We start from the raw sequence: 17,614 nt of genomic DNA, 5'->3' as shown, positions 1-17,614 counted from the left end.
CCTCCTCTAGGGCAGACAGATGAAGATGAGGTCCCCACCTCGCTGAACAATGTGTGTGTCAGCAGAATTCTTTTCTTCTTTTTACTGCCTTAGAGAGACATGCTGACTTGGTCAAAATCGCTTCGGCAAGATGTGACTGATGATGTAGGAAATGAAAACTCCTGGCCCAGCACTGGGAGGCCAGCAGGCGAGGGGCGCGGATACTGGGTCGGGGCCGCCCGACACAATAACACCCCTTACAATTCCAGGCCGTCTTTCATCCAGGCAAAGGCGGCCCCAGGTGTGGAGCAGACTGGGGCAGATCGGATTACGGTCCTGGAGCCCAGTGCTGGGTGCCCTGGCCAGGGGAACCACAACTGGGGGTGTGTGGGTTGGGGGCTAGCTGCTGGGGAAATGAGATAGGCCCCAGGGAAGTCCCTGGGCCCCAGCTGGCCTGCAGTGGGCCTAGGCACAATGTGAGGATCGGAATGCAGTGATGACCTTTTCATCTCTCATGTTCCCTTCCACTTCGCTCTCTCTTTTGCTCTGGTACTTTTGCTCTTGCTCTCAGAGTCAGGATACATTTGCTTTTCTCTGCTTGGCCAAAAAGCAGACCATCATGAAAAGTTTTGTTGTTATTTTGTAACTCAGGAGGCTTTCCTGTTCATATTTTCCTTTTCATCCAGATGGTAACATAATAACATTTATCAAAGGTTTTCTCTGTGTCCCAGGCACTGTGCAAAGCCCTTTCTATGAATTAACTTCTGAAACCTCACAGCGATCCCAGAAGACAGGCGTTATCAGTCCCCCCATTTTACAGATGGGGGAACTGAGGTGTAGAGAGGTTAAGTCCCTTGCCCACGGTGCACAGCTGGAAGAGACAGAGCTGGGGTGTGAATGCGGGTGGGCAGGCTTCAGTGCCCAGGCTACCTCCTCCACACAAGACTTGCCCTCGGCAATCTCAAAGCCTTTTCTGGTGGTGGTCTCAGCTCCCAAATTGGCATCAGATGCACTCCCAGCCAGATATTTCTTGCTTGCTGGTTTTCATTCATTCATTCATTCATTCATTCATTCATTCATTCGGCATTCACTGAGGGCCTGGTGCAGTCTTGGGGATGCCTCTCAGGGAGGAAACAGGGAAAAGAAAGACCCCCCCAAGCATGGACCACAGGAAAGAGAAGGCTAAATGGGGGTTTGTGGGAGTTCAGAGAAAACCTTATATCTTGAGGTCTCAGATATGAAGGGCATGTTGTCTCTTCCTCTTGCATGAGAAAAGATGGCATCTCAGAGGAAGGGTTGCTGGGGTGAGGGATCTGGGAGATGCCTTAGCTTGGCGCCTGCACTGGCGCCTGCACAGTCAGCCCTCAGTCAACCGGTCTCTTTAGGTATTGGCTGTGCTTATTACTATTCATTCAACAGGTACTAATTGAGCACCTGCTGTGTGCCAGGCTCAGAATAGGCTCAGGTGAGATGCACAAAGAAGGGTAAACTAGAATCCTTGCTTAGACACTGACAGATCAGTTGTTTCATATGTAAATTGTAGCACCAAGACCTGCTGCCCCTGCCCCCAGCCTCACCTGCTTGTGAAGATCCCTCCAAAAGATTTGAGAGTAGAGAAAAAGCAGAGACTACTGCTGAAGAACAGGGCTGCTTTGGCTACTTATTATTTCAGACTTTGGAAGAAAATGACCTCCTTTCTCTCCACTGGCACTGGAGGTGGCATAGCCTGCCCCTAGCAAGCCAGCGCTGGAGGGCGTGTGCAGGGCTGGGGACCGAGCCTGGTTTCTGTTCCCTGCTCTGCAGGACTCAAGCACTTGCTGTTCCTCCACCTGGGATGCCTTTCCCTGGAAAAGCCTGTCTCTTGTCTTTCAGGACTCAGGTCAGTGGCATCTCCTCCAAAAGCTCCCCTTCCCAACCTCCATCACCTCGCCCTGTTTATCTGTGCCCCCGCCCCCATTGCCTGTCACTTATCACAGGCTGAAGTGACCCAGGCTCTCCAGTTGTACACTCTCAGATGGACCCTGGACGACTGTGGCACTCCTGCAATTTCCCCAGTCACCCTGGGGTAGGATTCCTGCATCGTGGCGATGCCCACCTTTCCTCCTGCATGTCCCCCTCTGCCTGGCTTCTCAATTGTTCCCAGAGAGAGTGATGGACAAGACCTGCCTCTCCTCCAGTCCCTGAATCTTATTTAAGGCTCTTGCTTTGCTTCCCTGGCCTGGAGGCTGGCTCCTTGATGGAGTCTACCATGTGGGTTCGCTCATGGCCGTGTCTTTCTGCCCAGCATTTTGCTTGGCCCTGGGACTGGCCACATAATATCTGGGCCAGGTGCAAAATTAGTACGGGGCAGGGGGGACTTTGTTCATAGGTGATTCAGAACTGCATATGGTGACCCCAGAGTAGGAAACCAAGAGTAGGACCCCAGCTTAAGAGCTGGGGGGCCCTGTATGACTGTCCACATTGCAGGCGCCACAGCTCCCCCCCTGATATCCTGTGCTCCACGCTTGTCTGTTGAAGGAAGGAGTGAATGAATGGATGAAGAGCAGGTGTGGGGGGGGGGTGGTTTGAGGGCCTTGCCTGGTGGGTGGGCAGAGGCCCCTCCCTGGCATGGGGCTCAGGACCTGTTCCATCCCACAGCCTGGGGCCTGTGTGTAAATGGCCAGGACCTGCAGGCTGGCATTTTTCTCCTCCTTCCCTGGCCTCTAGCCTCCCCTTTCTCCACCCATGTGGCCCCTCAGGCTGCCATCTAGTCCTAAAGTCCCCAAGTGAGACCCAGAGGGCCACTTGGCCAAACTACTTCTGCTCCAGAAAACTGTAGAAGACCATAATTCTCTTCCCCAGCTCTCCTGCTCCAGGAAGGACAGCCCCAAAGTGAGGCTTAGCCAGAGCCCCTCCCAGACAAGCGCCCCCCGTTCCCCAACCTCAGCCCTTCCCAGTTCATCCCAAAGGCCCTCTGGGGACCCACTCTCTCACCGAGCCCCAGGAGGGGAAGGAGACAGGATGAACTTTTACCCCGCTGCCCTCACTGCCACTCTGGGTGCGGTAATTCCCTTGAGATCCCACACCGGCAGAGGGACCGGTGGGTTCTGAGTGGTCTGGGGACTCCGTGTGACAGCATGCATGGCTTGGTATTGATTGAGGGATGAATGGAAGAGGAGAGACAGGAGAGGAGGCCGATGGGGAGGTCTCAGGCACAGACCCTTGGAGGGGAAGAGGATGCGAAGACCACCAGCTGGCTCCCCAGGCACTGACAAGGGGAGGGCTGATGGGAAGCCCTAATGGTGGGGCTGGGGTGTCTGGTCTCAGGCTGAGGAGTGGCTGGAAAGATACAGGGCCCCGAAGAGGAAGAGGTGGGAAGAATCCCCCCCACCCCCAGCTCACACGAAGTTCACTTATTCACTCAACAAATCGTGATTGCGCAGCTACAGTGGCTACCAGGCGCTGGGTTCAAGGCACTGTGGGTACCAGAGGTGCGGAGAAGATCGCTGATCCGGGCCCCAGTGCGCTGGTGTCTAGCGTGGGTAAGAAGGCAATAAAGAAGGCACGGAGTAACTCAAACACAATTCCAGACAACAAGAGAAAGTACAGGAAAGAAAACAAATGTGCGAGGAGCGAGGCGAGGAAACAACCTCAGCTTGGCAGGTCTTGGAGGTCTCTGGGAGGAGAAAGCAGCGTCTGATGGGGGCGGGAGGTGGTGAGCGGGGAGAGGTCCAGGCGGAGGGAATGGCGAGCGCAGAGACAAGCTGGCAACGGCTTCAGGGAGGCGCGGAGGGGTCAGCGTGGCTGGCTTAAAAGGATACAGGGACTGAGGGGCAAGATCGGCTCGAGGGTCACCGCTTCCAGGAAGCCTTCTATTTCCGCGCCGCCTCCGCGCTCCCCCAACTTTTCCCACCGCGGTCCGCAGCCCACCCGTCCCGCTCGGGCCGCCTTCCTGGTCCGGACCGCGAGTGCCGAGAGGGCAGGGCCGGCTCGGATTCCTCCAGCCGCATCCCCGTGACGTCCCGCCAGGCTCTAGGCACCCCGTGGGCACTCGATAAACATTTGTCGAGCGCTCTAGAGGGAATGAATGAACCCATTGGGCACAGCTGGGGGGAGGGCGGGGCCGAGGGCAGGTGGGAGGCCGCCGGCACGGGAGGGGCCCCTCGAAGCCCGTCCTTCTCCTCCTCCTCCTCCTCCTCCTCCGCCCAGGCCCCAGCGCGTACCACTCTGGCGCTCCCGAGGCGGCCTCTTGTGCGATTCAGGGCGCGCAAGGCTGGGAGAGCGCCCCGGGGCCCCTGCTATTCGCGCCAGAGGTTGGAAGAGGGTGGGTCGCCGCCGCCCGAGGGCGAGAGCGCCAGAAGAGGGGGAAGAAGGAGCGCTCGCCCGCCCGCCTGCCTCCTCGTTGCCTCCCCGGCGCTGGTTCTCTGGACTCCTAGGCTTGCTGGCTGCTCCTCCCACCCGCGCCCGCCTCCTCACTCGCCTTTTCGTTCGCCGGGGCTGCTTTCCAAGCCCTGCGGTGCGCCCGGGCGAGTGCGGGGCGAGGGGCCCGGGGCCGGCACCGAGCAGGGGGCGGGGGTCCGGGCAGAGCGCGGCCGGCCGGGGAGGGGCCATGTCTGGCGCGGGCGCAGCGGGGCCCGTCTGCAGCAAGTGACCGAGCGGCGCGGACGGCCGCCTGCCCCCTCTGCCACCTGGGGCGGTGCGGGCCCGGAGCCCGGGTAGTGTGTAGAGCCGGCGCGATGCACGTGCGCTCACTGCGCGCTGCGGCGCCGCACAGCTTCGTGGCGCTCTGGGCACCCCTGTTCCTGCTGCGCTCCGCCCTGGCCGACTTCAGCCTGGACAACGAGGTGCACTCGAGCTTCATCCACCGGCGCCTCCGCAGCCAGGAGCGGCGGGAGATGCAGCGCGAGATCCTCTCCATTTTGGGCTTGCCCCACCGCCCGCGCCCGCACCTCCAGGGCAAGCACAACTCGGCACCCATGTTCATGCTGGACCTGTACAACGCCATGGCGGTGGAGGAGGGCGGCGGGCCCGGCGGCCAGGGCTTCTCCTACCCCTACAAGGCCGTCTTCAGTACCCAGGGCCCCCCTCTGGCCAGCCTGCAAGATAGCCATTTCCTCACCGACGCCGACATGGTCATGAGCTTCGTCAACCTCGGTGAGTAAGGGCAGGCGAAGGTACGCGTCTCCTTTCGGGGGCACTTTGAGACTGGGAGGGAGGGAGCCGCTTCTTCTATGCAGCCCGCCCAGCTTTCCGCTCCTGGCTGAAATCGCAGTGCCTGCCCGAGGGCCTCCCACCCACAGCCCTATGACTCCCAAGCTGTGTGCGCCCCCAGGTTGGGCGCGCTGGGCTCGGTGGGCCTGTAGGGGTTACTGGGAAGGAGGGATCCTCCGAAGTCCCCTCCATGTTACGTCGCCGGCTGCATCTCTGGAGCTGGAGGCAAGGGCCGTTCAAAGCGCGGGGCTCGGTCATGTGAGCTGTCCCGGGCCGGCGCGGCTCGCGCTACCTGGATGTAAAGGGCCCTTCCCGGCGAGGCTGCCTTCCCGCCCAGGCTGCCTTCCCGCCCTTCCTGGGCCCCTCTCAGCCCTGCCTGGCCCTGGCATCGCGGTCGTCGCACTCCCTTACCCGCCCTGTCAAGCCCTACCTGTCCCCTCGTGGTGCGCCCGCCTTAGCGTACCGCGCGCTCCGAGCGCCTTGGGGCCCCTCTCCGGGCCGCCGGATGCCCCATTCTCTCTTGGCTGGAGCTGGGGAAGAAACGGTGCCATTGCTAGTTTTCTTTCTTTATTTTTTTCTTTTTTCTTTTCTTTTCTGTTTTTTCTTTCTTTTTTTTTTTTTTTTTGAGTCGGAGTTTCACTCTTGTCGCCCAGTCTGTAGTGCAATGGCGCGATCTCTGCTTGCCGCAACCTCTGCCTCCCGGGTTCAAGCGATTCTCGTGCCTCAGGCTCCCGAGTAGCTGGGATTACAGGCATGCGCCACCACGCCTGGCTAATTTTGTATTTTTAGTAGAGACAGGGTTTCTCCATGTTGGTCAGGCTGGTCTCGAACTCCCGATCTCAGGTGATCCTCCCGCCTCAGCCTCCCAAAGTGCTGGGATTACAGGCGTGAGCCACTGTGCCCTGCAGCTAGTCTTCTATTTTAAATATTTAGTGGTAGGTCCCCGGCCAGCAGAATCTATTTTCAGCGTTTATCACGTGTGGCGCGCAAATCACAGGTTTTGGCGATTGTGTTGCGCGGGATCTCCGAGCTGACGCCGCGGGGGCGGCTGGGGGTCCCGGTTTCCGACTGGAGCCGCGACGACCCGGGCGACGCGAGCCTGGGGCTGCGGCGAGGGCCGGGGAGCTCCCCCTCCATCTGTGCGCGCACATTCTCCAGACTTGCTCAAACTAACCCCCCGGCAGCGCCAGCGCACTGCGGGACTGATGATCAAATATTTGGTTTCCGAGATAACACACCCAGATAGCGCTGTTTCCTGAGCCGCTTTCATTCTACTTGTGTAACTTGCTGCGAAAACCCGAACCAAGTCAAGACAGCAAACTCACGCCCACGGGCGCTGTGTCAACATGGAAATAATGATACTGAAGCCCCACGATGGGCACCTGGGGCGTGGACTGGGGGCGCGGGGGAAGCGCAGATCCGCCTTCATGCTTCCCCCTCCTGATAAGGTCCCTGGAGTTCCCGGGAGGCCATTGTCTGTACTTAATAATAACTAAATCCAACTAGTGAACCAAGCTTCAGCGAGCAAGGGGTGGGAGGTTTAGATGCCAAAATACCTTCAAGAAAGTTTAAATTATACTAAGCAGCCAGTTAAGAAGGAAGCAGCAACATATGACCTGATTTAGAACCATCTCCAAGATGTATGAGGTGGAAAGAAGCAAGGTGCAGATGAGTGGGCTGCATGTGTGCCTGTATATCATCGTGTCCTCCTGGAGGAAGACACCAGGAACTGGAGAGAGATTTTACTGGAGGGGTAGAGAGGCGGCGGCACAGCTGGGGCTTAGGGAGTGGGAGCTGGGGTCTGATTTTCGTTGTCTGCACTTCTGTATTTGTGATTTTTTTTAAAAACAATGTGTATTTATTAACTGTACCAAAAACTAAAGGAAAATTCCAAATACATACACATAAATAATGAACGCAGAGCTCTCTCGCCCTCCTGAAGCCTGGGGTTAGCCAGGGCCCTTTCTCTGGTGGGTACCCCGGACTCCCACTGAATATGCAGGTCCCAGTGGCTGCCTTCAGAGCCTGGCTGGGATCATTAAAAAGGTATTTGTAATCTCTGGCTTCTGTAGAAGGCCCTGCAAACCAAGAGCAAAAAAGCTGCCAGTGCTTATGGGCCGACAGTGTGGGCTAGGCCCCGGGGCTCCCTGTCCCCCAGAGAAAGACCAGGTTGCTCGGAGGGTGCCTCTGGGAACTTTGGTGCGGGCTATTTGCTCCCCCCATGGTGGCAGGAGCAAGCTGGAACTTGTTTGGGAAGGCCACAGCTGGGTGGTTTTCTTCCTCTGGCTGTACACACACCTTTCAATCCATTTCTTTCATCTTGAAAGGACAAAGACCGGCTTGTCTGAGCCTCTTAATCAGTCAGGCTGGCTTTGGGCTTTGTGGGACCCTGACTTTCTCAGGTCTAGCTTTCTGGGACATCACTCCAAATTAGATGGCAGAGTGGCTTTTAACAGAGCGCACTGACCTTGTTTTCTTTCTCTCTCTGTCCCTAAACTCGAGGTCGTTAGTTAGGTGAAGACCTGGGCTGCAGTTTGGCGAGACGCTTCCTGTAGATGCTTCTAATGTTGGCCTTTAATTTCTGCTAAGCAGCAGCACAGGAGTAAATTGCCTGTCCCTTCTATTCTGTTGTAGCTTGGAATTTCTCCATAGGAGGGACTTGGGGGTGGCAGTAGGGTTGGAGAGGGTTGGGGGGAGGTGTAGGAGACTTGTCTGGCCACTGAGTTTGCAGAGAGAACACTGCTATACTGTTTTTCCTTGGATTGCAAATCATGTTGATCTGTAGTATTCGAAGTTTTCTAAAGGTAAGTTTATTCTCACAATTTACATAAGAGTGAGAAAATATCACTTGGACATATCAAACTATTACTTATTATTATGGTGGGACTTTGGCGCGGGGGCGCATGGGTGAGGATCTTGGCAGCCTCTGCTGCCCCTTCCCCCTGTACTGCATAGCTCTGCTGTCTTGTAGGCAGGCGGCCTGCGTGCGCTGGGGGTGGGGGGGGGGGGGGACCCCTGCCTGAATTCTGAAGGCTTTTGCAGACCTGGTGCGTTTATTCTTCCCTCTGTCTGCCGCCAAACTGGTTTTTGTTCCTATAAGTCGTTCTTGGAATTCAAGTTTTTTGCCAGGCTGAGCGGGATCTAAACTAGAGGGGAAACTAGAGGGGAATTTACGACAAAACCAGGTGGTGGGAATGAGGACTAAAGGCTGCACCTTATGACAAAGCCCAGCCTGTACCATAAAGCCCCAGGCAATGTGAACTGAGCTGCCTGAGTGAGACTCCCATCTTCCCAGCCTGGGCCCCTTAAGTTCAATGGCAAGATTTGTAAACTGGTTTGGATTAACAACCCCAACTCCTCTGTGTAGACTTAATTTTGGAATTCAAAGCAGCTACCCTCTCTTAAATAATCCCCAGGCAATGGTGATTCTGCACACTGAATCTAGCCATAGCCCGTTACCATTCTTTCTTTGGGAAGATCCAGCGGCTCTGTTAGGAATCTTCTAAAGTAGCCGGCTGGCACTAGGGGAGCGGAAGTCATGTTTCTCTCTGGTCCAGGTAATGAAGGCATGAAATTTGTGTAATCTTTGAAGCTAAATTGAAAAGAAGAGAAAGTTGGAAACCTATCATTATTGGAGTCAGCCTATAAAAGCGGCTTTTGTTAATGTAGCTGAAGAGTAGGGAGAAGGCCGTGCAGTTTGATTTTTGCTTTATGCCATCTGGCTGTCCTTTTTGTTGACAAGTGTTTGGCATTAAGACCTCTCCCATTGCCCCTCAAGAGCAGGCCCTACCACTGTAGAGTATTAGAAAAAGATTCTGTTACAGTTTAAAAATTTCCTTCAGGGAGTGCTTCGCAAAGGGGAGCGTGGACTGCAGGCATTTGCAGCTGTAACCTGGCTTGTGTTAAAATTTGGAAGGGGCTGCTCCACATTCCAGCACTCGGAGCGCCGGCCCTCACTGGTGAGCAGCCAAAGGTTAATATAGATGTCACACAGCTCCCCCCTTCTTTCTTTCTTTCTGCAGAGCGCCTTTGCTATAGGAGTGTACCAACAGCTGTGTTTTTCGTAACCCTTTCAAAATCACTTCTTTTAAACCTCATTTTCCTGCTTATATAAATCAAAGATTTTCCTCCACTTTTCCCAAGCATGTATGTGACCCAGCTTTGAACTTTTTTCATTTTTTATGTATTTTCCTTCTGGAATCAAGGCAGGGTAAGGCTGAGCCCTGGATGCCAACTTGGGTGGCTGTTTTTGGTTCTGGTTCCAGGGTTGTCATTCGGTTGTGGAGCGGTCCCCATGGAAGGGGTAACAGAGATGGCCCACTTGCAAATCAGTTTCAGGGCAGCAAGGGGGATGATTCTCTGAATGCACAGACAGAAGAAACCACTTTTGAGATGCAGCCCTCTCAAGCTACGGTTTAGGGCTTTACCATGGCGTAGTAGGCTATCAAGCCTTTGCCGAGATAAACACAGCTGGTGCGTGATCCCCTGACCACCGGAATACCTGCGATGTGAGCGAATATCACATGTCTGCTGAACTCAGAGACAACTGATGACTTCATTCCAGGGAGAGTCCCATCTAAGTTGATTGATCACTCCTATCGCTTTAATATCTCCCCCTCATTTGGTAAGGTCATATTTGGCCCATTGCAAGAATCAGCATGTCCTAAGTCTCCCCCGTCTCCACCCTTCCCCGTCTGCCCATCCGTGTAACAGGCTGAATATTTTGAATGGGGAGCCCTTTGCACCATGCTTCTGGCCACATTAACTCTTTCACGCTCACTCTTCAGTCTTAGCGGGGGGGCTGTCGGCACACTGGTTTCTTGGCAAGCCACTGCAAGGCTTCGCCTTAATGTACTCTGGCACTGTCACCGGGGTTAGGGCACAGGCAGGGATGTGTGGGACCTGTCATGTTATTGTCAGAAGGAATGTGCGGATTAGCCTTTACAGCATCGTGGTGGGAGAGCACTGCAGCTGTGTACACTTATTATAAAAGATTTAAGTCCCACTGGTAAAATCAATATATTGAATTGCACAACCCTCTGCTTTTAATTAGTTTAAATCAAATGCGCCGGTGCCATTTTGCCTTCTCTCGCCTTCATGGCATGAGGAAATACCAATATTTACATAGAAACTGTTAATTTGTGGTGAAAATGATAACACATTTAGCTTTACACACTCAAATTGCTCCAACTTGATGGATCCCAGATCAACGTGGAGTTGAGCTGAGGAGATGACGTCACCAGGAGCGGGGAGGAGACACCCGTGATGTCTGTTGCTTGGACCCTGGATTCCAGATGCAGGTGGACATGTGTGTAGAGGCAGTGCCTGGGGTTGCTGGTCCTTCAAGAAGAGAGCTGGTTCTTTCTATTGCAGGTCAGAAACAGTGAGATTTACCCACATCATCTAAAATCCTTTCTCGGAAGCATTCTTACAAAATTGCGAAGTGGGCACTTGCTCTTGGGTCATTTTGAGCCTGTTCTCACAGCATGCAAGGGTCATTTGTACTGGGCGGCTCAAGGCACAGTACTTTGTTTACTCCAGAGCTTCACATGCTTTTCTTTCCAATCCCTGTAACGGTTTATAGAGGAAGGGGGTTTGTTCACTGCAAATGATCCCATGTACGACCGTGGCTATTATGTGAGCCGTTTGGTATTAGCTGTGTGTTCAAGCTGGGATTGAATTCCGGGTTTTGCAGCAAATGGCATCTGACAAATAATATTTGACAAAAAATGTGACTTGGTATTTCTTAACATGGAACAGATAGTTCATTTAAAGCTTCCCCGGCAAAAAAAAATTGCTCAAACCCAAACTGAAACAGCAATGCCAGGGAATACCAGGACTGCTGCTGTGTATTTTTTCCCTCTCCAAAGTAGAGTGTTTATGATTTGGGGGGATATTAGAGTGCATGAAGTTTGACACTTACTTATGCGAAACTCAGGCAAGCATGTGCAATACCGCCTTTTCAACATTTGTGTCGGAAGGCATTGTGGGGAGCCGCGCAAAGCCTGTGCTGATCCGCGTGGAGTGGATTGAATTAATGACAACTCCGAGAGCACCAGCTTTAGGGTAATTGCTTTATTGTTTTGGAGCCAGGGTGCTTATAATCCGGTTCCTGTGCAAACATGTTGAACGTGTGTTAATGCATTTCCAAACCAGAGCCTCTCACACAACCCTGCTTTTCATTAATTGATGTCGGTAGCATGGTACAGTATTTCAAAGGGCTGGCCAAGTATAAACTGTGTTTCCAATTTCCTTCCTTTCCTGTGTTTGGAATGCCAATGTTAATTTGTTCCCATGCAGGAGCGGGGGCTGCCAACCGCGGCTTTCTATAAAGGGCTTCACAGTGAAGGCTTCCAGCCCTCGCTGATGCTTGGGGCTGCCTGGCCAAGTCTCCTGACACTTTGCAGCTAATTCTGGGTGATATATGGAGTGGGGGGTTGGGGGCTTCACTGCCGTGTAACGGAAGTTCTCGGTGACAGCAGTGGGTGTGACTTGGCAAGGGAGATTGGAACGGCATCCACAGTGATTCTCTGTAGACACAGCCTAAACCTATGTGTCTGTTTCCACTATGACTGCATATTAGCTGTGTGACCTTGGGCAAGTTACTTAACATCTCTGCATTTGTGTCCTCATTTTATAAAGGCTGCAAGAGAATCTCTTCCTCAACAGATTCTGAAGAAACAGAAATCATATCACCCATGTGCAGAGGCCCTCACCTAGTAGGTGTAAAATAAATGGTAGCTCTTGTTTTTATTGTGTTGGCCAGATGAAGATTTACATTGGTATGTTAGTCCAAATTTCAGTTTTTAAGTACTTAATCTTAAAATACTGAGATTAAACTGCCCATGTTATTTTAAGTGTCAAGAAAATGGTCCCCAGAGTGTGAATATGTGCGCGCCCCCCTTTCAGAGATCAATGGAATTTGAATGAACGCACCAAACTTATTTGAGGATGAATAGAGTCTAAGGCTGAATCTTTCCCCCAATTTTAGCATCTATGATTATTTAATGATTTTACTACTTGGGAAACTGGAACTCAGTGAGAGGGTATACCGGAACTCTCTGTAGTGCCTTTGCAACTTTGAATTAAAAATTAATTTCAAAATAAAATGTTTCATTTAAAAAATTGCATTACTGAAGTATTTCTTCCCAATCCTTTCTGGAAGACGGTCAAAGTACAAATTGTCTTTTCCTTCAAGGGAGTGACAAGCCCAAAGCATTCATTAACAGAACTGCACAACTTCCCCACTTTTTATTGGAGCAGGTGCAAGGCTGCCCAAGGCTCCCGCAGCTGGGGTTAGGCTGCAACAACAAAGCCCTGTGTGGATTCAGTGTGTTTAGAAGCCTCTAGAGACCAGAGGACGAAAGAGAATGGCTCCAGGGCCAGATACCGAGGGGTGGCATTTCCCATTCAAGACTTTCCGTAAATTCCCTTCAGCTCTTTATACTGTTTGAAAAATCCGACTTACCAAGTATTAGGTTTCCCTGCATCTCTGAGGTCACATGTTCTATCACATCTTTATCTCCCTGGAGTAGCTTTCAAGTTTCAATCTTTTGTTGCCTGGCTTAATTAAATTTGGCCGCGAATAAAAACTTGCACCGTTTCCAAAATCGAGGACTTGCGTGTTTCTAAGCATTGGGTTTAGGCCTGCCCTGTCTTGTGCTTCCAGCCTCTCTTCTGCTTTCATGTAGTTTGGACTACATAAAAAAAAGAAAAAGCTAAGCTCTTAGCATGACAGTTGGCATATAATCGTCCAAGTGCTCATCCCCCTGGCAACTTACACACACAAAGGCAGGCAAGTTTTTTTTTTTTGTGGCTTGTGTTTTGGCCTTCAATAAAGGATACTTTTCCTGTTTTCTTTCAGACAGCCTTATTCTCCTGCCCATGCACAGTCTTGCAGAATTCTCATGGCATAGAAGGTGCGCAGATAGATATTGGTTGTTTCTGTGCACGTATGGCATGAAGACATTCTAAGCAGTCTCTTCTAAATGCTTTTGATCTCCAATTCCCACTACTACCTTTTCGGGTACATACCCTAAATATTAATAAGTTGTATAACTACTGCAGGATAGCTAGGATAGCTTGTGCTTCATAAAGCATAGACAAAAATAGAAATTTAAGTAGGAGACACTAAAGCTAAAAGCAATACAAAATTTTGGTGTTTGTTAATTAATACAAATTCTAACTAATGAATCATTTTAATTTTAATTGTTAACACAATTTTAATTAACAATATACATTTAATTAAAAATTAAATTTTAATATAATTTAATTAAGTTTGCAGTCACGAAAATTTGCAGTGCAATGGACTGTTCTTTGATGTTTTCAAAATCATGATTTAACAGTTTAGGATCACTGATCTAAAGGCCTGGTCCCAAATTTCGATGACCCTTCATCTGGTCAGTATAAATGAAGTTATTGTGTGTGAAGAAACTCACAATCTTGGTGCATTAAAAATTCCAGAAGTTTGTTTTTCATTTGTATCACGTTATAGCTCTATCGTGGGTTCAGGGTGGAGGCGTGGTGGAGTTCTGCACATTGGTGGCAGCAGAGTCCCTGGGAGAGGCTGAGGTCCTCAGAATGTCACGAATAAGGTGCCAGAAGGAAAGACAATGTGAACTGTGCGTTGACTTTTAATATTTCTACCTGGAAGTGACTTTCTAACTTCAAAAATTTCTGTTTTTGTCTGTTTTATGAAGTACAAATGATCCTAACTAGTAGTTATACAACTTATTTCTTTTTTTCTTTCTTTTTTTTTTTAGATGGAGTTTCGCTCTTGTTGCCCAGGCTGGAGTGCAGTGGTGTGATCTTGGCTCACTGCAACCTCCGCCTTCCGGGTTTAAGCGATTCTCCTGCCTCAGCCTCCCAAGTTGCTAGGATTATAGGTGCCCGCCACCACGCCCGGCTAATTTTTGTTATTTTTGTTATTTTTTATTTTTAGTAGAAATGGAGTTTTGCCATGTTGGCCAGGCTGGTCTCAAACTCCTGACCTCAGGTTTTATCCACCTGTCTTGGCCTCCCAAAGTGCTGGGATTACAGGCGTGAGCCACCTTGCCCGGCCACAACTTATTTCTATTTAGGGTATGTACCCCAAAATTTACTCATCCACCTGAAAGAGCTTCTGCTCACATTTTATGGGTCTAAGCGAGCCATGCGGCCAAACCTGACCCAAGGTTGGCAAGGAGATGACGATACCACTGCTTGCTCAGAAAGGCAAAGCACCAGAGAGTGTCCAGGAAATGGCACAGATGACACCACGCTATCTTGACTGAAGCATGTCTCACAAGATTCAAAGACAGAAATGTGAGAAGTAAGTTGTGGGGTGCGTTACTGAAACCAGAGCTTCATTTTTCAACCCCACCTGTCAATTATGCAGATATTTTTGTTGAAGCTAGTGAACTCCCATGATTGTCAGTTGGAATTTGCTCAACAGTCATAGTTGTAATATATCTTTCCCTGACTCCCAATGGGTTCCTCTTGCCTCCTCCCCTTTTGCGCTCCATTTTGGAGACTGATGTTCTGGAGGCTTCCATCTCACTGAAGTACTCAATTGGTTCAACAAGAATAACATCTCTTTCCATTCCCACTTGTAAAGTGACTTCCCTGTTTATGACTTGTCTTTCAGCAAAGGCAAGCTTCAGCTTTTGTCCGGTTCACTATCTAGAGAATTAAGGAGCATTACTCTGCTCCTGGCTAATGAGGTAACTGCTGGTGTTTCCCCGGAAGGTGCAGGTTATCACTTCGCCATGAAATATTGTCCACAATGGAAGAGCTGCTTGCTTTCTCTCCTGGGCCTTAGAGACATTCCTTTTTCTTTCTTTCTTTCTTTTTTTTTTTTTTTTTGAGATGGAGTCTCTCGCTATCCCCCAGGCTGGAGTGTAGTGGCATGATCTCCGCTCGCTGCAACCTCCACCTCCCGGGTTCAAGCAATTCTCCTGCCTCAGCCTTCTGAGTAGCAGGGATTACAGGCTCCCACAACCACGCCCGGCTAATTTTTGTATTTTTAGTAGAGACGGTGTTTCACCATGTTGGCCAGGCTGGTCTTAAACTCCTGACCTCAAGTGATCCACCTGCCTCAGCCTCCCAAGGTGTTAAGATTACAGGCGTGAGCCACAGCAAATGGCCCCTTAGAGACATTTCTTAGTCCAGGCAGGATCTTGCATGGCTGAATCTAGACATTAAATTCAGAGACCCCTTCATCATCTAAATGCATCACTGAAATGGATTGTAGACCTCAGAGGGCTAAGATCTTTCTGTGTAGCAGCAATGGATTCAGAGTAGTCATCTTTATGGGGCCCTCATGCAGTTCTCTCAGTATTCTGCAGGGTAAGCAGTGTCATTTCCATTTTAGAGAGGAGGATGCTGAAGGGGCCCAAACATGCACAGCTAGGAAGTATGGGGCCGATGTGTCTGTCCAGCTCTTGCTGGGTGCAGAGCTGCCCATTCTTTCCTCCTGAACCTGTGGGGTATCGAATAGGTAGCGGGGAGCGTGGAGGAGATGATGTTGAGACCATTAAAACAGAAGCCGAGCCCATGGCCTTGACTCTGTGGTCCCGTGTTCTGATGAGTGACATAGAGATAAGCAGGCACACACCTTTCCCTTCTGTTATCCACCCTGCTTGTGATACCTCCCGTCTCCTCGGTCTTTATGGTTTAAAAATAATTGTCAGGGCATAGGGCCCTGAGTGCCTGTGGAGGGCACCTACATGTACCCCATACCCCCTCCATGGGGAAATTCCATAGCCAGCCAAGGATTGGTATTTTAATAGCAATTCCTCAAGATGCTATATAAAAAAGACCACAGAAACAGTTTTTTCCGTATGTCCCAGCATGCCTTTGTGTATGGTCTGTAATATTGTAAAGTCCCCAAAATCAAAATGTGCATGAACAGGGGATTCGAGAGAGAAGCAGGTGTAGCTCTGGGAGGGGATATGCAATAGTCGCCCCAGCGCAGGGACTTCTTCTTTTTTTTTTTTTTTTACTGTATCAATGTAGACGGGAAACAATGTCAGAAGGAGAAAGCAAGTAGCTGAAGGATGTTTAGGATGTAACCATTTGTTAATTACACACATAGGCACCCCCGCCCCAACCTCCCACACAAGGGCATCAACTCATAAATTTATTGTTAGTGGGTTCATACACATTGCAGTAATACCACGGACACATGGGCAGGAAGGACTCCCTACCTTCAGGGTGAGAGCTGCCCCTGGGGAGGAGGGAAAGGATAGTTTTGATGAGAGTTTCAAATAAATCTCACCTACTTCTGTCAAGTTTTCTGTCTTTTAATAAGAAGAAACCAAAAGAGGCTGGGCGCGGTGGCTCACGCCTGTAATCCCAGCACTTTGGGAGGCTGAGGTGGGTGGATCACCTCGGGTCAGGAGTTCGAGAGCAGCCTGGCCAACATGGTGAAACCCCGTTTCTACTAAAAATACAAAAATTAGTGGGGTGTGGTGGTACACACCTTTAGTCCCAGCTACTTGGGAGGCCGAGGCAAGAGAATCACTTGAACCCGGGAGGCAGAGGTTGCAGTAAGCTGAGATCACGTCACTGTACTCCAGCCTGGGTGACAGAGGAGCAACTCTGTCTCAAGAAAAAAAAAAAAAAAAAAAGGAAGAAAGAAAGAAAGAAAGAAACCAAAAGAAAATACAATGTGGTGTCCTGGACTGGATCTTAGACCAGAACAAGGACATCTGTGGAAACACTGGTACAGTCTGAAACAAATCTGGAGTCAAGTTGACAGTTACACAGCAATGTGAATATCTCGGTTTTGTCAAATGCCCTGTGGTTGTGGAAGATGTTCACCCTGGGAGGACTGGGTGAAGGGCACTCAAGTATTCTCTGTACCAGCTTTGCAATGTTCTTATAAGGTTATTCTAAAATAAAAAGTTTATTTATTTATTTTTTTAAAGGAAGCAACTATGATGCTACCTCTCATCATTTCTCTGTTATGGGTACATGGATGTCCACGAGCTCAGCCACCAGCTGCTCTTTGTGGTGGTCCTGCCATTTCCAAGGCTGGGGGCAGGAGAGCCAGTCCTAGAGCCTGTTCAGTATGGTGCCCTGAAGGCCAATAACGAATCAATCTATGGACCCATTAACACGACAGGGACTCAGCAAGTAAAAGAAAAACCCACAGGACAGTGCCCTGAGAACTTTAAAACTCTCTTCTCCTCATTCATAAGGTGCCCGATATAAAGCAGCTGTTAGTTTATGCTCAAGAAGGGAGTAGGGTGGGAGGAGATCTAAAAGATATTTCGATTTTCTTCTTGGTCCTGAATTTTGTAAAATGCCCCCTACTCCATTCCCCAATCTTCCCCCTTCTCAAGTTTCAGTTTTTGGCTGACTTGACCTAACATTTCTTGAGAGAGAAGCCCTTAAAAATGGCAGCAGGGCCTCAGAACCTTCCAGGCTAGTAAATGTTTATAGGATGGAGGCACTGGTTGGT

General features: G+C 50.5%; 1 protein-coding gene across 1 annotated transcript in view; it reads left to right on the top strand.

The window, feature by feature from the left end:
* Positions 1-4,204: 4,204 nt before the first annotated feature.
* BMP7 (bone morphogenetic protein 7) overlaps positions 4,205-17,614 on the top strand; it is a 97,163-nt gene continuing 83,753 nt past the window's right edge. The window contains exon 1 of the mRNA XM_054468135.2: positions 4,205-5,112. Coding sequence (XP_054324110.1) covers positions 4,695-5,112 — 418 coding nt within the window. The 5' untranslated portion in view covers positions 4,205-4,694. The remainder of the gene's footprint in view (positions 5,113-17,614) is intronic.

This window comes from Pongo pygmaeus, chromosome 21, assembly GCF_028885625.2.
Source record: "Pongo pygmaeus isolate AG05252 chromosome 21, NHGRI_mPonPyg2-v2.0_pri, whole genome shotgun sequence".
In the NCBI taxonomy this organism is placed as follows: domain Eukaryota; kingdom Metazoa; phylum Chordata; class Mammalia; order Primates; family Hominidae; genus Pongo; species Pongo pygmaeus.
Note: the sequence above shows the minus strand (reverse complement) of the source record. Positions and strands in the feature narration are given on the sequence as shown.